Below are 21517 nucleotides of genomic sequence, written 5' to 3' on the forward strand. Positions count from 1 at the left end.
ATAATGTATCTAGAGTCATGTTGATGGTAACTCAGTTATAATGTATCTAGAGTCATGTTGATGGTAACAGTTATAATGTATCTAGAGTCATGTTGATGGTAACTCAGTTATAATGTATCTAGAGTCATGTTGATGGTAACTCAGTTATAATGTATCTAGAGTCATGTTGATGGTAACTCAGTTATAATGTATCTAGAGTCATGTTGATGGTAACTCAGTTATAATGTATCTAGAGTCATGTTGATGGTAACTCAGTTATAATGTATCTAGAGTCATGTTGATGGTAACTCAGTTATAATGTATCTAGACTCATGTTGATGGTAACTCAGTTATAATGTATCTAGAGTCATGTTGATGGTAACTCAGTTATAATGTATCTAGAGTCAAGTTGATGGTAACTCAGTTATAATGTATCTAGAGTCATGTTGATGGTAACTCAGTTATAATGTATCTAGAGTCATGTTGATGGTAACTCAGTTATAATGTATCTAGAGTCATGTTGATGGTAACTCAGTTATAATGTATCTAGAGTCATGTTGATGGTAACAGTTATAATGTATCTAGAGTCATGTTGATGGTAACTCAGTTATAATGTATCTAGAGTCATGTTGATGGTAATCAGTTATAATGTATCTAGACTCATGTTGATGGTAACTCAGTTATAATGTATCTAGAGTCATGTTGATGGTAACTCAGTTATAATGTATCTAGAGTCATGTTGATGGTAACTCAGTTATAATGTATCTAGAGTCATGTTGATGGTAACTCAGTTATAATGTATCTAGAGTCATGTTGATGGTAACTCAGTTATAATGTATCTAGACTCATGTTGATGGTAACTCAGTTATAATGTATCTAGAGTCATGTTGATGGTAACAGTTATAATGTGTCTAGAGTCATGTTGATGGTAACTCAGTTATAATGTATCTAGAGTCATGTTGATGGTAACTCAGTTATAATGTATCTAGACTCATGTTGATGGTAACTCAGTAGTTGTAGCTGATGCAATACCTAATAATCTGAGCAGTTTCACACGTTTCCATTTGAAATGTATACATTATATAGGATGCATGGTGCCTCAGTAATAAACTGCTTTGAGATGTCCCTATTAAGTGCTAGAGGAGTCACTACAGACACTTTGGTTCGAATCCAGGCTGTATCACAACCGGCCGTGATTGGGAGTCCCATAGGTCGGCGCACAATTGACCCAGCGTCTTCCGGGTTCGGCCGGTGTAGGCCGTCATTGTAAATAAGAATTTGTTCTTAACTGACTTGCCTAGTTAAGTAAAGGTTAAAGTAAAATGAAAATGAAAAGATAAGCTACTGTAGGTTCATTCAGAACAGTGTCCGGCTCGCATGAGGTTTTCTATACACTACCGCCACCGTGTGGGTACAAAGCTAGATTGCAGATTTGATGAAAATCGAACTTGAGACAGTGCTGATGTAACTAGCCTAATTTATTGTCAGGTGGTATTATATAGCGCTATGACTAGTAGATTGAATGGTCAATGAGGGGCACAAAGACACCAACATAGCAAAACGAATATAAAGTAGGGCTATTGTGAAAGTTAAATAAATAGCCTTCTGCGTTTGTGTATGTTTTGCCCTCTGGTGGTCGCACAGCACCTCCATAGTTTTATGTTGTCCATAATCAGGTGACACACAGCCCAGGCAGGCAGCAAAGGCGGTGAGACATCTGATCCACCGGAGTGATCGCTTGTCCGGCCTATCAGAGCGGGCGTCTCCGCTGTCTGACCCGAGAGGGAGGGCTCTGTGAACAGGGTGCAGCGAGCTGTCAATATTGTTCCGTGTGAAGTTGAGTAAATGACTGTATGGCTGCAGATCTCAATGGAAGTGATTCCCTTTTAAATCACGCCTTCTGCTTTGTTTTCGGTGCGTAAAACACTGTTTAAACGGCTTAAACGGCTCATCAAAACGTTATTTACAACTATCACATGATGCCTCATTATATGATAAGTTGTAACTTGAGGCTATAGGGATGACATCTTCCGGATAGTGTGAAATCGCCGAGGCTCTAATTGAAGGGATTTCTTCGTAGTGTTTGATGCATAATAGACGTGGGAATCAGTACGTTGTGGAGGAAGTCAATCGCACACATGTTGCAACTAAGCGCAACTTTCGATTTGCAGCAGGATGTTGTGTCAAGTATATTTAAGAAAGAGGCGACTGTAGGAAGAACCGAAGGTAAGAGCTATCTGGTTGTTTCGCTCGACCGATATCCAAAACCTATACTTTGTGCCTTTACGCACAAGGTGACAATGTGTGACAAATACCATGATAGTAGTGACACATGTAATGGAAAAATGTATTTTTTCCTCTACAGAATACTCAGGGATCGTTGACACTCGGATCCTCAACATTGAAAGGGATGGAGGAGTCCTCTACTCCTGGAAAGTAAGTGGACACTGGGCATGGGGCATTCACATAGCATTATAATGGACAGGTCAAGAGTGACGTTCCACACATAACCAACAGTGCGCTCTTCGGGACGTGGTGGGAACATTCTCTCTGTCTAGGGTGCATCCCAATGGTACCCTATTCCCTATAGTGCAGCATCCCAATGTCACCCTATTCCCTATAGTGCAGCACCCCAATGCCACCCTATTCCTTATAGTGCAGCATCCCAATGGCACCCTATACCCTATAGTGTACTACTTTTGACCAGGACCCATAGGGATCTGGTCAAAAGAAGTGCACTATGTAGGGGATAGGGTGCCATTGGGACGTAGGATCCAAATAGAAGCCCAAAGACTCATGACAGACCACTGCAGCTGAATAAGCTACTGGTTAAGAGCTACTGGTTAAGAGCTACTGGTTAAGAGGTATTCCGTTTCCTTATAACATGGAGTTGTTCAAGAAGTATCCTCAGACTGCGGGAGTGTTAAGCCCTACATAGACAGCTGAGATGACATGGGCATAAGTATAGGTCATTACACACACACACACACACACACACACACACACACACACACACACACACACACACACACACACACACACACAGTCATTATGAGCCATAATGGCTTTCCTCCTCCCTCCTCTCATCTCTCAGGGGGCAACAGGGACCACCAGGATCGGGAAATACGACCCCAATACCAGACAGAATAAGGTAGAGCTTCCTCTGTGTGGGTGTGTGTGTGACTGTGTGTGTTTGACTGTGAGTGTGTGACAATAAGAGTGAGTGAGTATATATGTATATGCCAGCACATAGTCTTAATGTAATGTGAGGTTACTCCTGGTACACTGCCTGATCAACACCAGCTGTTTGTAGTGTTCATCATGGGCCCTAACCCCTCTCCCCTGTCCCCTTACCCCTCTCCCTAACCCCTCTCCCTTGCCCCCTGTCCCCTTACCCCTCTCCCCTAACCCTTCCTCTAACCTCTCCCCTGTCCCCTTACACCCCTCCCCTGTCCCCTCTCCCTAACCCCTCCCCTAACCCCTCCTCTAACCCCTCTCCCCGTCCCTTACCCCTCTCCCTAACCCTTCCTCTAACCCCTCTCCCCTGTCCCCTTACACCCCTCCCCTGTCCCCTCTCCCCTAACCCCTCCCCTAACCCCTCCTCTAACCCCTCTCCCCTGTCCCCTTACCCCTCTCCTCTAACCCCTCCCCTAACCCCTCTCCCCGTCCCCTTACCCCTTACACCTCTCCCCTAACCCCTAACCCCTCCCCTAACCCCTCTCCCCTTACCCCTTACACCCCTCCTCTAACCCCTCTCCCCTGTTCCCTGACCCCTTACACCCCTCCCCTAACCCCTGTCCCCTGTCCCCTTACCCCTCTCCCCTAACCCCTCCTCTAACCCCTCTCCCCTGTCCCCTTACCCCTTACACCCCTCCCTGTCCCCTCTCCCTAACCCCTCTCCCTAACCCCTCTCCCCTTACCCCTTACACCCCTCCTCTAACCCCTCTCCCCTGTTCCCTGACCCCTTACACCCCTCCCCTAACCCCTGTCCCCTGTCCCCTTACCCCTCTCCCCTAACCCCTCCTCTAACCCCTCTCCCCTGTCCCCTTACCCCTTACACCCCTCCCCTGTCCCCTCTCCCCTAACCCCTCTCCCTAACCCCTCTCCCCTTACCCCTCTCCCCTTACACCGCTCCCCTAACCCCTTACACCTCTCCCCTTACACCTCTCCCCTTACCCCTCTCCCCTAACCCCTCCTCTAACCCCTCTCCCCTGTTCCCTTACCCCTTACACCTCTCCCCTTACACCTCTCCCCTAACCCCTCTCCCCTTACACCTCTCCCCTCTCCCCTTACACCTCTCCCCTTACACCTCTCCCCTCTCCCTAACCCCTCTCCCCTTACACCTCTCCCCTCTCCCTAACCCCTCTCCCCTTACACCTCTCCCCTCTCCCCTAACCCCTCTCCCCTTACACCTCTCCCCTTACACCTCTCCCCTCTCCCCTCTCCCCTAACCCCTCTCCCCTCTCTTCACAGCTCCTCTACACATTTGACAAGCAGGTGTGTGTCAGCAGCTGTTCTCTGAATAAGGAGGAGACTCTGCTGGGTAAGGTCCTGTTTATGGACTTAGAAATAGAATGCGTAGAACATAGAGATACATTCATTGTTGTATTGAATTCTATGGTGTAGAACAGATAAAGCTCTAGAATCCATGGTATTCTAATTCTATGTAACACACATGTGTAGTACAAAGACACACAGACAGTGAAACAAGAATCCTCACTAAAGTGTTGAGCCAGTGTCTCCTCCACCAGTGTGTCAGTGTTAGACTAGATACAGGTTTTCCTACATATAGCCTACTGATATTTCCAGTCCAAGATTGTGATCACCCCGTAGGAGTATCTTATCATCACGAGAGAGGAACAATGTCTTGTGACTGAGCCGACAGCCAAGAGCCATTGTATTGAAGTCACGTCACTGAACCCACATCAACTCACATACTTGTCTTTTAATCTCATTTTTAGCGGTCAGTTTGGCACAGAGGACAAGAACAGAGGAGCGCCTTAGACCAGGTACCTGTCTCCCCTTGGCTCGACCCCCCCCCCCCCACACACACACACCTCCCAACGCTGATACAAACAACTTAGACCAGGTACCTGTCTCCCCTTGGCTCGACCCCCCCCACACACACACACCTCCCAACGCTGATACAAACAACTTAGACCAGGTACCTGTCTCCCCTTGGCTCGACCCCCCCCCACACACACCTCCCAACGCTGATACAAACAAACACAGAAGCTGAAGATTAGAGAAATGCAACTAGACAGATAACCATGTAAATCTACAGTGTGTTATGAAGAGGGAAGTGGTAAGCTAAATCCTGCTGATGACTAGCTCTCTGTTTCCCTCTGGTTCTCTCTGAGCCTATAGGGAAACAGACCCGTGGCTGTATTCACTACAACTCTAATAGTCAGATGGGAAACATTCAGGATGTTATTAAGTATCTATCCACACATGCACCACAGGTTTTTAAGTGTTTCAAGTGTACTCTACATGACAGGTTCAAACTGTACACAACTATTGGCTGTAGGCCGCACTACATCGGTCACCTGTGTGTGTTGGAGTGAGTAACAGTTATCACGCGGGCAGCACTGGCAGTGAAGCAGTTTTCTGCTGTTTCAGGTCAGTGAACTTAATCATTACCATATTTAACACCTTTCCCATTGTTCTACTCCTAGTTTCAAAATGTCTGACCCTCCTCATTGAGATCCATCCCATTAACAACACTAAGGTCCTGAAGGCTGTCGACTGCCGGGTCAGAGTTCAGGTATAGAGCTGTATTGTTTTGTACTGGACTCTATTGTACTCTTATCAGGAACACCTATTACAATAAGCTTCCCCTCGGTTGTTATTACATTGATGTAACAATGTGCTATAACATAGTTATACTACAAAGATACTACCAGTCATCTTTGGTTTCATACAGTTCATCCATCCAGACACAGAGAGGGACTCAGTGCTGGAGAGTCACCTGCTGCTGGTAGCAGAAGATGGCTGTGAGTATCTGGGAAGTCAAGTTGTGTCAAATCTCTGAGGGTTACAGCTTTTAACTATGATAGTACAAAGACATTAGCTGACACTGTTTTCTGTTTTTGGGAGAGTTTGGCTACTGGGCCTTCAGGGTTTAGGCTTTGAACTTTGACCTTTGACCTTTCAGATGTGGAGCAGCTCCATGTGATGCTGGTCAGACAAGAGGGTTACAGAGTGGTAAGAAACACTGTCACAGACTATAGAGAGCTGGAATGGAATGCAACTGTTCCGTAGTGACATCACTTCCTGTTGACTGGTGTTCTAACAGGTGATGTTGAACCCAGAGTGCCTGGCCAAAGACAGGGTGGCAGAGGAGTTCAGCTGGGTCCAGTGGGACAGCCAGACACAGAGACTCTTCTACCTCACACACAGGGTAACATACCATATATACAGTACCAGTCAAAAGTTTCTACACACCTACTCATTCAAGGGTTTTTCTTTATTTTTACTATTTTCTACATGGTAGAATAATAGTGAAGACATCAACACTATGAAATAACACATAAGGAATCATGTAGTAACCAAAAAAGTGTTAAACAAATCTAAATATATTTTATATTTGAGATTCTTAGAAGTAGCCAGCCTTTGCCTTGATGACAACTTTGCACTATTGGCATTCTCTCAACAAGCTTCACCTGGAATGCTTTTACAAAAGTCTTGAAGGAGTTCCAACATATGCTGATCACTTGTTGGCTGCTTTTCCTTCACTCTGCGGTCCAACTCATCCCAAACCATCTCAATTGGGTTGAGTTCGGGTGATTGTGGAGGCCAGTTAACCTGATGCAGCACTTCATCACTCTCCTTGGTCAAATAGCCCTTACAGCCTGGAGGTGTGTTGGGTCATTGTCCTGTTGAAAAACAAATGATAGTCCCCATTAAGCACAAACCAAAGTAGGGTGGCTACTTTAAAGAATCTCAAATATAAAATATATTTGGATTTGTTTAACACTTATTTGGTTACTACATGATTCAATATGTGTTATTTCATAGTTTTGATGTCTTCAGTATTCTACAATGTAGAAAATAGTAAAAATAAAGAAAAACCCTTGAATGAGAAGGTGTGTCCAACCTTTTGACTGGTGCTGGAGGTAACACACTGTAGGCTCTGATCTGGGCAACAACACCTTCAACTAACATGTTCTATTTCTGTTGAATTGTGAAGAAGAATGCAGAAATTCCAACTGATAATGCAATAATGACCTCCCTTCTTTCTCTGTCAGGAAAAAGCTGTGCTGAAATGTGTGCAATTCTACCATGACCAAAACTGTGAGACCTTGGTGAGACTAGCAGCAGAAATCATTGAATCATGAACACTTTATGGGTAGTGTTTGATTTCAGGTCAGGCTACTTAATGCTTCCCCCTCCTTCCCGACAGTTTGAGCTTGAACTGGAGTTGCCCTCTAACCCTTTCACCTGTATGAGGTAAGAATGAAAAGTAACATTTAATTAAATAAGATAACTTTTCAGCTAAACTGTGTATTTCCTGAAAACAGTTCATCAATATTCAGAAATGTCTAGTGATGCTGTATGGATAACTCCTTATGTGTTTGACCCCTAGGTTTGTTAACCTGGGCTTTGACCATCACCAAGAGACACAGCATGAACGGGAGGAGATGAGGATGCTGGTGATCACCAATAAAACAGGCAGGTTTCGGTTAAACATAAACTAATTCACCTCCATACTGTACTCTATTGATAATGTTCTATGCTCGGAGAACATTCCTCTTTCATTGAGTTTGTCATTACTTTTTGTTTGACATGGGACGTGAATGGAAACAGAGGGTAAGTGCTGTAGCTACTGTGATCTAGATGAACTGTGTCACTCCTTGATCAATGGACAGTTCAGTACAATCACACTCACTTCACAGAGCCCAGATTTATAGAACTTCTCAATTCTAAAGATTGCATTAGTCAAGCTGCACAATTGGAAATGCTGCAGGCTTCTCAATCGTAAAAAGAATTTGTGTTTCTTTGAAAGGCCTATCAAATCTAAAGATGGTTGACGACGGCCCAGGGCCAGGAACATAATCACTTCACTGTGCTACTTATTCCAAATGACATTCAAGATTCAACCATTAAAACACTGTTGCTTTTAATAAGACCTCAATCAATACCACATTGTTAAAATGCTATCCTTCTGCTTCTGCTTGTGCTCCTTCTGCTGCTTCTTCTGCTTCTGCTTCTTCTTCTGCTTCTTCTGCTGCTTCTGCTTCTTCTGCTTCTTCTGCTTCTTCTGCTGCTTCCTGCTTCTGCTTCTTCTGCTTCTTCTGCTTCTTCTGCTCCTGCTTCTTCTGCTGCTTCTTCTGCTGCTTCTTCTACTGCTTCTTCTGCTTCTGCTTTTTCTGCTGTTTCTTTGCTCTTTTCTTTCTGCTTCTTCTGCTGCTTTTCTGCTGCTTCTTCTGCTTGCCTGCTTCTTCTGCTTCCTGCTTCTTCTGCTGCTTCCGCTGCTTCTTCTGCTGCTTCTTCTGCTTCTGCTTCTTCTGCTGCTTCTTCTGCTGCTTCTTCTGCTTCTTCTGCTTTTTGCTGCTTCTTCTGCTTCTGCTTCTTCTGCTTCTTCTGCTTCTTCTGCTGCTTCTTCTGCTGCTTCTGCTTCTGCTTCTTCTGCTCTTCTGCTTCTTTGCTGCTTCTCCTTCTGCTGCTTCTTCTGCTTCTGCTTCTGCTTCTTCTGCTGCTTCTTCTTCTGCTGCTTCTTCTGCTTCTTCTGCTGCTTCTTCTGCTTCTGCTTCGCTTCTTCTGCTTCTTCTGCTGCTTCTGCTGCTTCTTCTGCTTCTGCTCTGCTTCGCTGCTTCTTCTGCTTCTGCTTCTTCTGCTGCTTCTTCTGCTGTTCTTCTGCCTTCTGCTGCTTCTTCTGCTTCTGCTTCTTCTGCCTGCTTCTTCTGCTTCTCTGCTGCTTCTTCTGCTGCTTCTTCTGCTGCTTCTTCTGCTTCTGCTGCTGCTTCTTCTGCTTCTCCTGGTTCTGCTCCTTCTTCTGCTTCCTCTGCTTCTTCTCCTTCTTCTGCTGCTTCTTTGTATTAATTATGTTGTTAGAGTGTAATTGGTTGTTTTAATACCTGATCCTTACTGTTGATTGCAGGGAGTATGTGTGTGTGTTACAGCCAGCCTGCTTGTGCCAACCAGGAGATCACATACACCATAGTCCTGGTGCACAGAGGTTCAGTATTATACGTCTTACCATGTTGCATTAGTTCCATACATTATTCACAAATGACTAATTAAGATCCGTTAGGGAAAATCCAAAGTTCTTCTAAGTTTCGAGTTGTACATTGTAATCTACCAGAGCCTCTCTGTCCTCTACAGGCTGCAGTAAAACGTTCTCAGTGGCTCTGGATGGCACCCCTAGTCCATGTAGTACAGACCTCCTCCCTCTCTTCATCCCTATAGGTCAGTCAACACATCTGTCTCACAGACATCCTGTCCATCCTATCACAACCCCTTCAGTACCTGCTGGAACACTCTCACACAGCCCATCCATCCTATCACTATCCATTCAGTACCTGCTGGAACACTCCCAGACAGCCCATCCCCCTTCAGTACCTGCTGGAACACTCTCACACAGCCCATCCATCCTATCACTACCCCTATCACTACCCCTTCAGAACCTGCTGGAACACTTCCACACAGCCCATCCATCCTATCACAACCCCTTCAGAAATTGCTGGAACACTCTCACACAGCCCATCCATCCTATCACTACCCCTTCAGTACCTGCTGGAACACTCTCACACAGCCCATCCATCCTATCACAACCCCTTCAGTACCTGCTGGAACACTCCCAGACAGCCCATCCATCCTATCACAACCCCTTCAGTACCCTCTGGAACACTCCCACACAGCCCATCCACACAGCCCATCCATCCTATCACAACCCCTTCAGTACCTGCTGGTGCTGGAACACTCCCATACAGCTGATCCATCCTATCACAACCCCTTCAGTACCCACTGGAACACTCCCACACAGCCCATCCATCCTATCACAACCCCTTCAGTACCCACTGGAACACTCCCATACAGCCCATCCATCCTATCACAACCCCTTCAGTACCCACTGGAACACTCCCACACAGCCCATCCATCCTATCACTACCCCTTCAGTACCTGCTGGAGCTGGAACACTCCCATACAGCCGATCCATCCTATCACAGCCCCTGATAGTGCTACTTCTACTTGGCACCAAGGAAGTGGTTTTAGGAGTTATTTTTGATAAGATGTTTATTATTATTGTACAGTAGACATTTACATAAGAGAACAAACAAATAAACCAACCCAAAACATTTGAGGTCAGTCTAAGATAGCTGATGAATAAACGTAGACTAGCCTGCTGTTCTCTGCCCAGGTTACTATGTGGTAGTCTACCTGGCTGGTCACTTCCTGCACTGCATCAACACCAGACAACAGGAGCTGCTCTGCCACAGTCTCTTCCTCTCAGGTAAGGCTAGACCTGGGGCATGTTCATCAGGACACACCGTAGCCAATTGTTTTGCAATGGAAAAGGAAATGTCGTTTTTTTCCCCGGTTGAGATACCTCTGTGTTTCACTCCATTACGTGTCTATGAACACGACCCTGGTTACCAACACAAGTGGACTATATGAGGATAGGGAGTCATTAGACATGCAGCCCAAGTGTGTGTTTGTTAATCTGGCCTATGTATAACTGTGTTACAGGTGTTGATGATGGCCTCAGTGTAACTGTGTTGCAGGTGTTGATGATGGCCTCAGTGTAACTGTGTTACAGGTGTTGATGATGGCCTCAGTGTAACTGTGTTACAGGTGTTGATGATGGCCTCAGTGTAACTGTGTTGCAGGTGTTGATGATGGCCTCAGTGTAACTGTGTTACAGGTGTTGATGATGGCCTCAGTGTAACTGTGTTACAGGTGTTGATGATGGCCTCAGTGTAACTGTGTTACAGGTGTTGATGATGGCCTCAGTGTAACTGTGTTACAGGTGTTGATGATGGCCTCAGTGTAACTGTGTTGCAGGTGTTGATGATGGCCTCAGTGTAACTGTGTTACAGGTGTTGATGATGGCCTCAGTGTAACTGTGTTACAGGTGTTGATGATGGCCTCAGTGTAACTGTGTTACAGGTGTTGATGCAGAGCTGGGTGTGTTGGGATCAGACAGTGTGGTGTTGTCTCTACCTGAGTCCTCTCTGCTGGACCTGAACACAGGCAGGATGTACACTGTAGACCTCAACCCCTCCTTCCTAATGGACCTACTGCACTGCAGGTACAATGGAGTAGAATAGAATCGAATGGAATGGAGTACAATATAATGGAATAGAATAACATAGAATAACATAGAATACAATATAGCTCAATCCATTGTTGAATGGAAAATGGTCTTGAGCGTTGGAGTGTGTATTTCATGCTTACTGCATGTAGAAAGTACTGGTGCATTGGGTATTATAGTGATGCTACACTTCACACTCTGTTTATGTAGTATTCATGATGTCTTTACTGTATGCTCTGTGCTGTATGCTCTGTGCTGTATGCTCTGTGCTGTATGCTCTGTGCTGTAGCCACAGTAGACCTGATGCTCAACGTCTGGCTGCCCTGCACTGTCTGCTGCTCTACATGGGACCCAACGCTGCACTACAACTGAAGGTAGGAGATGCAAGCAAAACCCCTGAGAACACTTTGCTCAGAGAGAGCAAGAGAGACACTGTGTTTAAAAAAAATATATATATATTTCACCTTTATTTAACCAGGTAGGCTAGTTGAGAACAAGTTCTCATTTACAACTGCGACCTGGCCAAGATAAAGCAACCTAGGTATTTGTAGTTGTCCACATATTCTAAGTCAGAACTGTCAAGAGTAGTGATGCTGGACGGGCGGGCAGGTGCGGGCAGCGATCGGTTGAAGAGCATGCATTTAGTTTTACTTGTATTTAAGAGCAGTTGGAGGCCACGGAAGTAGAGTTGTATGGCATTGAAGCTCGTCTGGAGGTTAGTTAACACAGTGTCCAAAGAAGGGCCAGAAGTATACAGAATGGTGTCATCTGCGTAGAGGTGGATCAGAGAATCACCAGCAGCAAGAGAAACATCATTGATGTATACAGAAAAAAGAGTCGGCCCGAGAATTGAACCCTGTGGCACCCCCATAGAGACTGCCAGAGGTCCGGACAACAGGCCCTCCGATTTGACACACTGAACTCTATCAGAGAAGTAGTTGGTGAACCAGGCGAGGCAATCATTTGAGAAACCAAGGCTGTTGACTCTGCCGATAAGAATGTGGTGATTGACAGAGTTGAAAGCCTTGGCCAGGTCGATGAATACGGCTGCACAGTATTGTCTCTTATCGATGGCGGTTATGATATCAAGGACCTTGAGCGTGGCTGAGGTGCACCCATGACCAGCTCTGAAACCAGATTGCATAGTGGAGAAGGTATGGTGGGATTCGAAATGGTCGGTGATCTGTTTGTTAACTTGGCTTTCGAAGACCTTAGAAAGGCAGGGTAGGATAGATATAGGTCTGTAGCAGTTTGGGTCTAGTGTGTCTCCCCCTTTGAAGAGTGTGTGTGAGAGAGAGAGAGATGTTTTGGAGGGAGAAGTTCAGGACTGGGTTCTGACCATGAGTCAGGTTGTTTATAATAGAGAAAGTGCTGCACTTGAAATTTCCATCTGCAGTATTTGTTCTAAACGGTGTCTCTGTGGCCATGACAACTCACTAACACAGTTAGAGAGGTAACCCGTCTTAGAGGTCCATGAGGACGAGTCTGCTGTGGGTTTATCAGTTCTGTGGAAACCCCTTACATAACATGGCTTTATACATGTGTGGTAACACTGGAATTACTATAGTAACAATACTTCACCAAGATGTTGTTACATAGCATAGCACTGCTGTTACTTCATGTGTTTTCTCTGCAGATCATAGATTGGATCTGTGACAATGTCATGCCGTTCGACACCTTCGATCAAATTCAGGAATTTATTCTGGGTAAGTGGAACAAGAGTTATCATCATTATCATATCTATTTTTGTGGTGTTTTATGGAAGAATCATTGTCTCCCTTCAACGACAGCGTCACTGTACAGGATCATCTATAAGAAGTGCCTCAGTCTGGATGAAGTCCTGCCCTACTCCTCTGTGTTTGAGAAGAAGAAGGTACCTGAGGGTCTAGACCTGGTCCCTGGTGTCACCTGCACCACAGAGCTCCATGCTGAACCAGTGTTCAAAGGAAAGGTAACATCTCTTTCACACACTGTAGCTATTCAACGACCTGATCAGTCACATGTGTAATATTGAGTGATTTATAAGGTTAGACACTAGGGGGCAGACAGGAGTGGGAAGCAGATCCAGTGCTCAGTAACAGATAAAGAATGCATATCTAATGAATTCAATGAAGAAGAGTTGTGTTGAAAGAAGGGACTTAATAATATTATTTAAACTGGGCTATTTCCAATGAAATACCCAGTGATTATTCTGTAGATGGAGACAAAACATGAACCATTTGTTACAATCAAGTGCATTTTATTTAATGTTATGCAGAATGAACCCCATGCCATAAATCATTTTGTTTCCAAGGAGGTCTCAAGATGACCATAACAAATTGACCTATTTTTACAAACAGTAAAAGTAGTAAACATCTGGTGTTTACTAGATGTTTGGTCATGTTTCGCTGCAGGCCAGACGTCTCCAGGGCTATTGGGAAGAGCTGCAGTGGAGCACAGAAAAGATGAAGTACTTTGAGGCAGTTCCAAACCTACGATACAGAGCATCTCAGAGCCTGTCAGACTGGACCAAGCTGCTCACTACCCTGGTGAGTTCTGTTCACACCTAGAAATATGTAGCAGCATTGGTGAGTTCACACATATTAGAGGATCAAACTGCAGATGCAGAACCTCTCACAGTCTGCCAGACTGGACCACGATGCTAGCTACCCTGGTGAGTTCACACAGAGAGACTGGAATATAGAGGATCTCTGGGAGCTCAGTGCACCACAGGAACCATGGTCTCTCTCTCTGATCCCAAGCTTTATACTGCAGCTAGCAGCAGGACAGTATGGAACCATGGTCTCTCTCTCTGATCCCAAGCTTTATACTGCAGCTAGCAGTAGGAGAGTATGGAACCATGGTCTCTCTGATCCCAAGCTTTATACTGCAGCTAGCAGTAGGACAGTATGGAACCATGGTCTCTCTGATCCCAAGCTTTATACTGCAGCTAGCAGTAGGACAGTATGGAACCATGGTCTCTCTCTGATCCCAAGCTTTATACTGCAGCTAGCAGTAGGACAGTATGGAACCATGGTCTCTCTGATCCCAAGCTTTATACTGCAGCTAGCAGTAGGACAGTATGGAACCATGGTTCTCTCTGATCCCAAGCTTTATACTGCAGCTAGCAGTAGGACAGTATGGAACCATGGTCTCTCTCTCTGATCCCAAGCTTTATACTGCAGCTAGCAGTAGGACAGTATGGAACCATGGTCTCTCTCTCTGATCCCAAGCTTTACACTGCAGCTAGCAGTAGGACAGTATGGAACCATGGTCTCTCTTGAATTCTCTCTGATCCCAAGCTTTATACTGCAGCTAGCAGTAGGACAGTATGGAACCATGGTCTCTCTCTTTGATCCCAAGCTTTATACTGCAGCTAGCAGTAGGACAGTATGGAACCATGGCTCTCTCTCTGATCCCAAGCTTTATACTGCAGCTAGCAGTAGGACAGTATGGAACCATGGTCTCTCTCTGATCCCAAGCTTTATACTGCAGCTAGCAGTAGGACAGTATGGAACCATGGTCTCTCTCTCTGATCCCAAGCTTTATACTGCAGCTAGCAGTAGGACAGTATGGAACCATGGTCTCTCTCTCTGATCCCAAGCTTTATACTGCAGCTAGCAGTAGGACAGTATGGAACCATGGTCTCTCTCTCTGATCCCAAGCTTTATACTGCAGCTAGCAGTAGGACAGTATGGAACCATGGTCTCTCTCTCTGATCCCAAGCTTTATACTGCAGCTAGCAGTAGGACAGTATGGAACCATGGTCTCTCTCTCTGATCCCAAGCTTTATACTGCAGCTAGCAGTAGGACAGTATGGAACCATGGTCTCTCTCTCTGATCCCAAGCTTTATACTGCAGCTAGCAGTAGGACAGTATGGAACCATGGTCTCTCTCTCTGATCCCAAGCTTTATACTGCAGCTAGCAGTAGGACAGTATGGAACCATGGTCTCTCTCTCTGATCCCAAGCTTTATACTGCAGCTAGCAGTAGGACAGTATGGAACCATGGTCTCTCTCTCTGATCCCAAGCTTTATACTGCAGCTAGCAGTAGGACAGTATGGAACCATGGCTCTCTCTCTGATCCCAAGCTTTATGCTGCAGCTAGCAGTAGGACAGTATGGAACCATGGTCTCTCTCTCTGATCCCAAGCTTTATACTGCAGCTAGCAGTAGGACAGTATGGAACCATGGTCTCTCTCTGATCCCAAGCTTTATACTGCAGCTAGCAGTAGGACAGTATGGAACCATGGTCTCTCTCTGATCCCAAGCTTTATACTGCAGCTAGCAGTAGGACAGTATGGAACCATGGTCTCTCTCTGATCCCAAGCTTTATACTGCAGCTAGCAGTAGGACAGTATGGAACCATGGTCTCTCTGATCCCAAGCTTTATACTGCAGCTAGCAGTAGGACAGTATGGAACCATGGCTCTCTCTTTGATCCCGAGCTTTATACTGCAGCTAGCAGTAGGACAGTATGGAACCATGGTCTCTCTCTGATCCCAAGCTTTATACTGCAGCTAGCAGTAGGACAGTATGGAATCATGGTCTCTCTCTGATCCCAAGCTTTATACTGCAGCTAGCAGTAGGACAGTATGGAACCATGGTCTCTCTCTCTGATCCCAAGCTTTATACTGCAGCTAGCAGTAGGACAGTATGGAACCATGGTCTCTCTCTCTGATCCCAAGCTTTATACTGCAGCTAGCAGTAGGACAGTATGGAACCATGGTCTCTCTCTCTGATCCCAAGCTTTATACTGCAGCTAGCAGTAGGACAGTATGGAACCATGGTCTCTCTCTCTGATCCCAAGCTTTATACTGCAGCTAGCAGTAGGACAGTATGGAACCATGGTCTCTCTCTCTGATCCCAAGCTTTATACTGCAGCTAGCAGTAGGACAGTATGGAACCATGGTCTCTCTCTCTGATCCCAAGCTTTATACTGCAGCTAGCAGTAGGACAGTATGGAACCATGGTCTCTCTCTCTGATCCCAAGCTTTATACTGCAGCTAGCAGTAGGACAGTATGGAACCATGGTCTCTCTCTCTGATCCCAAGCTTTATACTGCAGCTAGCAGTAGGACAGTATGGAACCATGGTCTCTCTCTCTGATCCCAAGCTTTATACTGCAGCTAGCAGTAGGACAGTATGGAACCATGGTCTCTCTCTCTGATCCCAAGCTTTATACTGCAGCTAGCAGTAGGACAGTATGGAACCATGGTCTCTCTCTCTGATCCCAAGCTTTATACTGCAGCTAGCAGTAGGACAGTATGGAACCATGGTCTCTCTCTCTGATCCCAAGCTTTATACTGCAGCTAGCAGTAGGACAGTATGGAACCATGGTCTCTCTCTCTGATCCCAAGCTTTATACTGCAGCTAGCAGTAGGACAGTATGGAACCATGGTCTCTCTCTCTGATCCCAAGCTTTATACTGCAGCTAGCAGTAGGACAGTATGGAACCATGGTCTCTCTCTCTGATCCCAAGCTTTATACTGCAGCTAGCAGTAGGACAGTATGGAACCATGGTCTCTCTCTCTGATCCCAAGCTTTATACTGCAGCTAGCAGTAGGACAGTATGGAACCATGGTCTCTCTCTCTGATCCCAAGCTTTATACTGCAGCTAGCAGTAGGACAGTATGGAACCATGGTCTCTCTCTCTGATCCCAAGCTTTATACTGCAGCTAGCAGTAGGACAGTATGGAACCATGGTCTCTCTCTCTGATCCCAAGCTTTATACTGCAGCTAGCAGTAGGACAGTATGGAACCATGGTCTCTCTCTCTGATCCCAAGCTTTATACTGCAGCTAGCAGTAGGACAGTATGGAACCATGGTCTCTCTCTCTGATCCCAAGCTTTATACTGCAGCTAGCAGTAGGACAGTATGGAACCATGGTCTCTCTCTCTGATCCCAAGCTTTATACTGCAGCTAGCAGTAGGACAGTATGGAACCATGGTCTCTCTCTCTGATCCCAAGCTTTATACTGCAGCTAGCAGTAGGACAGTATGGAACCATGGTCTCTCTCTCTGATCCCAAGCTTGAAACTGCAGCTAGCAGTAGGACAGTATGGAACCATGGTCTCTCTCTCTGATGCCAAGCTTTATACTGCAGCTAGCAGTAGGACAGTATGGAACCATGGTCTCTCTCTCTGATCCCAAGCTTTATACTGCAGCTAGCAGATGGACAGTATGGAACCATGGTCTCTCTCTGATCCCAAGCTTTATACTGCAGCTAGCAGTAGGACAGTATGGAACCATGGTCTCTCTCTCTGATCCCAAGCTTTATACTGCAGCTAGCAGTAGGACAGTATGGAACCATGGTCTCTCTCTCTGATCCCAAGCTTTATGCTGCAGCTAGCAGTAGGACAGTATGGAACCATGGTCTCTCTCTCTGATCCCAAGCTTTATACTGCAGCTAGCAGTAGGACAGTATGGAACCATGGTTCTCTCTCTGATCCCAAGCTTTATGCTGCAGCTAGCAGTAGGACAGTATGGAACCATGGTCTCTCTCTGATCCCAAGCGTTATACTGCAGCTGGCAGTAGGACAGTATGGAACCATGGTCTCTCTCTCTGATCCCAAGCTTTATACTGCAGCTAGCAGTAGGACAGTATGGAACCATGGTCTCTCTCTCTGATCCCAAGCTTTATACTGCAGCTAGCAGTAGGACAGTATGGAACCATGGTCTCTCTCTCTGATCCCAAGCTTTATACTGCAGCTAGCAGTAGGACAGTATGGAACCATGGTCTCTCTCTCTGATCCCAAGCTTTATACTGCAGCTAGCAGTAGGACAGTATGGAACCGAGCTCTCTCTCTGATCCCAAGCTTTATACTGCAGCTAGCAGTAGGACAGTATGGAACCATGGTCTCTCTCTCTGATCCCAAGCTTTATACTGCAGCTAGCAGTAGGACAGTATGGAACCATGGTCTCTCTCTCTGATCCCAAGCTTTATACTGCAGCTAGCAGTAGGACAGTATGGAACCATGGTCTCTCTCTCTGATCCCAAGCTTTATACTGCAGCTAGCAGTAGGACAGTATGGAACCATGGTCTCTCTCTCTGATCCCAAGCTTTATACTGCAGCTAGCAGTAGGACAGTATGGAACCATGGTCTCTCTCTCTGATCCCAAGCTTTATACTGCAGCTAGCAGTAGGACAGTATGGAACCATGGTCTCTCTCTCTGATCCCAAGCTTTATACTGCAGCTAGCAGTAGGACAGTATGGAACCATGGTCTCTCTCTCTGATCCCAAGCTTTATACTGCAGCTAGCAGTAGGACAGTATGGAACCATGGTCTCTCTCTCTGATCCCAAGCTTTATACTGCAGCTAGCAGTAGGACAGTATGGAACCATGGTCTCTCTCTCTGATCCCAAGCTTTATACTGCAGCTAGCAGTAGGACAGTATGGAACCATGGTCTCTCTCTCTGATCCCAAGCTTTATACTGCAGCTAGCAGTAGGACAGTATGGAACCATGGTCTCTCTCTCTGATCCCAAGCTTTATACTGCAGCTAGCAGTAGGACAGTATGGAACCATGGTCTCTCTCTCTGATCCCAAGCTTTATACTGCAGCTAGCAGTAGGACAGTATGGAACCATGGTCTCTCTCTCTGATCCCAAGCTTTATACTGCAGCTAGCAGTAGGACAGTATGGAACCATGGTCTCTCTCTCTGATCCCAAGCTTTATACTGCAGCTAGCAGTAGGACAGTATGGAACCATGGTCTCTCTCTCTGATCCCAAGCTTTATACTGCAGCTAGCAGTAGGACAGTATGGAACCATGGTCTCTCTCTCTGATCCCAAGCTTTATACTGCAGCTAGCAGTAGGACAGTATGGAACCATGGTCTCTCTCTCTGATCCCAAGCTTTATACTGCAGCTAGCAGTAGGACAGTATGGAACCATGGTCTCTCTCTCTGATCCCAAGCTTTATACTGCAGCTAGCAGTAGGACAGTATGGAACCATGGTCTCTCTCTCTGATCCCAAGCTTTATACTGCAGCTAGCAGTAGGACAGTATGGAACCATGGTCTCTCTCTCTGATCCCAAGCTTTATACTGCAGCTAGCAGTAGGACAGTATGGAACCATGGTCTCTCTCTGATCCCAAGCTTTATACTGCAGCTAGCAGTAGGACAGTATGGAACCATGGTCTCTCTCTCTGATCCCAAGCTTTATACTGCAGCTAGCAGTAGGACAGTATGGAACCATGGTCTCTCTCTCTGATCCCAAGCTTTATACTGCAGCTAGCAGTAGGACAGTATGGAACCATGGTCTCTCTCTCTGATCCCAAGCTTTATACTGCAGCTAGCAGTAGGACAGTATGGAACCATGGTCTCTCTCTCTGATCCCAAGCTTTATACTGCAGCTAGCAGTAGGACAGTATGGAACCATGGTCTCTCTCTCTGATCCCAAGCTTTATACTGCAGCTAGCAGTAGGACAGTATGGAACCATGGTCTCTCTCTCTGATCCCAAGCTTTATACTGCAGCTAGCAGTAGGACAGTATGGAACCATGGTCTCTCTCTCTGATCCCAAGCTTGAAACTGCAGCTAGCAGTAGGACAGTATGGAACCATGGTCTCTCTCTCTGATCCCAAGCTTTATACTGCAGCTAGCAGTAGGACAGTATGGAACCATGGTCTCTCTCTCTGATCCCAAGCTTTATACTGCAGCTAGCAGATGGACAGTATGGAACCATGGTCTCTCTCTGATCCCAAGCTTTATACTGCAGCTAGCAGTAGGACAGTATGGAACCATGGTCTCTCTCTCTGATCCCAAGCTTTATACTGCAGCTAGCAGTAGGACAGTATGGAATCATGGTCTCTCTCTGATCCCAAGCTTTATGCTGCAGCTAGCAGTAGGATAGTATGGAACCATGGTCTCTCTCTCTGATCCCAAGCTTTATACTGCAGCTAGCAGTAGGACAGTATGGAATCATGGTTTCTCTCTGATCCCAAGCTTTATGCTGCAGCTAGCAGTAGGATAGTATGGAACCATGGTCTCTCTCTGATCCCAAGCGTTATACTGCAGCTAGCAGTAGGACAGTATGGAACCATGGTCTCTCTCTCTGATCCCAAGCTTTATACTGCAGCTAGCAGTAGGACAGTATGGAACCATGGTCTCTCTCTCTGATCCCAAGCTTTATACTGCAGCTAGCAGTAGGACAGTATGGAACCATGGTCTCTCTCTCTGATCCCAAGCTTTATACTGCAGCTAGCAGTAGGACAGTATGGAACCATGGCTCTCTCTTTGATCCCAAGCTTTATACTGCAGCTAGCAGTAGGACAGTATGAAAACATTCATCATTTCCAATTCCTGACATATTCTCTAATAGAACCACTTCAACTTTGGGCGGCAGGTAGCCTAGCGTTTAAGAGCGTTGGGTCAGTAACCGAAAGGTCGCTGGCTCGAATCCCTGAGCCGAATCTGTTGATGTGCCCTTCAGCAAGGCACTGAACCCTAATTGCTCTTGTAAGTTGCTCTGGATAAGAGTGTCTGCTAAATCAGTGTTTCCCAACCAGGGCTACTAGGACCCTGGGGGCACTTGGACTATCCACAGGGGGTACTTGAGAAGATTCATGACACCATAGGTCTACTGGTAAAGTCCACGAGGGGGTACTTCAGGGGTGCTGCGGGCAGAGCAACATTTAGCTGGTGGTAGAGTAACAGGTTGGGAACCACTGTGCTAAATGACTAACATGGACATCTAAAATGTAGAACAGTATACCTTCATAATAGGAAGTTAGAGAACACGTTCCTCCCTCTGTCTGTTCCAGAAGTTAGAGAACACGTTCCTCCCTCTGTCTGTTCCAGAAGTCAGAGAACATGTTCCTCCCTCTGTCTGTTCCAGAAGTTAGAGAACATGTTACTCCCTCTGTCTGTTCCAGAAGTTAGAGAACATGTTCCTCCCTCTGTCTGTTCCAGAAGTTAGAGAACATGTTCCTCCCTCTGTCTGTTCCAGAAGTTAGAGAACATGTTCCTCCCTCTGTCTGTTCCAGAAGTTAGAGAACACGTTCCTCCCTCTGTCTGTTCCAGAAGTTATAGAACATGTTCCTCCCTCTGTCTGTTTCAGAAGTCGGAGAACAAGAAGGCTTCTAACTATCTGCGTCACATTGAGGAGAACACTAAACAGTAGGTGGAGAACGGAAGAGCGAAGGGTCTCTTGTGTGTTGCAGAATGTTGTGTGTGTTGGAGGAAGCGTGTTGGTGGGGTACAGGGGGAACTTGAAAGCACAGAGAGACAAACTCACAGGGATCAATGACATTGATAGATATTAACACACAGGGATCAATAATACTGATAGATATTAACACACAGGGATC

General features: G+C 46.0%; 1 protein-coding gene across 4 annotated transcripts in view; it reads left to right on the plus strand.

Moving 5' to 3' along the window:
- The first annotated feature begins 1751 nt into the window (after positions 1–1751).
- The window catches only part of LOC106594049 (gamma-secretase-activating protein), a 41941-nt gene continuing 22175 nt past the window's right edge, over positions 1752–21517 (plus strand). The window contains exons 1-22 of one of the 4 annotated variants that reach the window (XM_045700277.1): positions 1752–2205; positions 2345–2415; positions 3074–3130; positions 4453–4522; positions 4941–4988; positions 5655–5743; positions 5903–5972; positions 6134–6183; positions 6275–6379; positions 7227–7283; positions 7382–7428; positions 7565–7650; positions 7786–7788; positions 9080–9157; positions 9304–9387; positions 10340–10432; positions 11089–11230; positions 11523–11607; positions 12870–12939; positions 13024–13184; positions 13627–13761; positions 21268–21326. In XM_045700277.1, coding sequence (XP_045556233.1) covers positions 2118–2205; positions 2345–2415; positions 3074–3130; positions 4453–4522; positions 4941–4988; positions 5655–5743; positions 5903–5972; positions 6134–6183; positions 6275–6379; positions 7227–7283; positions 7382–7428; positions 7565–7650; positions 7786–7788; positions 9080–9157; positions 9304–9387; positions 10340–10432; positions 11089–11230; positions 11523–11607; positions 12870–12939; positions 13024–13184; positions 13627–13761; positions 21268–21326 — 1748 coding nt within the window. In that variant the 5' untranslated portion in view covers positions 1752–2117. The remainder of the gene's footprint in view (positions 2206–2344; positions 2416–3073; positions 3131–4452; positions 4523–4940; positions 4989–5654; positions 5744–5902; positions 5973–6133; positions 6184–6274; positions 6380–7226; positions 7284–7381; positions 7429–7564; positions 7651–7785; positions 7789–9079; positions 9158–9303; positions 9388–10339; positions 10433–11088; positions 11231–11522; positions 11608–12869; positions 12940–13023; positions 13185–13626; positions 13762–21267; positions 21327–21517) is intronic. The other 3 variants (XM_045700274.1, XM_045700275.1, XM_045700276.1) reach the window with 3 other exon arrangements.

This window comes from Salmo salar, chromosome ssa17 (genome assembly GCF_905237065.1).
Source record: "Salmo salar chromosome ssa17, Ssal_v3.1, whole genome shotgun sequence".
NCBI classification, from domain to species: Eukaryota; Metazoa; Chordata; class Actinopteri; order Salmoniformes; family Salmonidae; genus Salmo; species Salmo salar.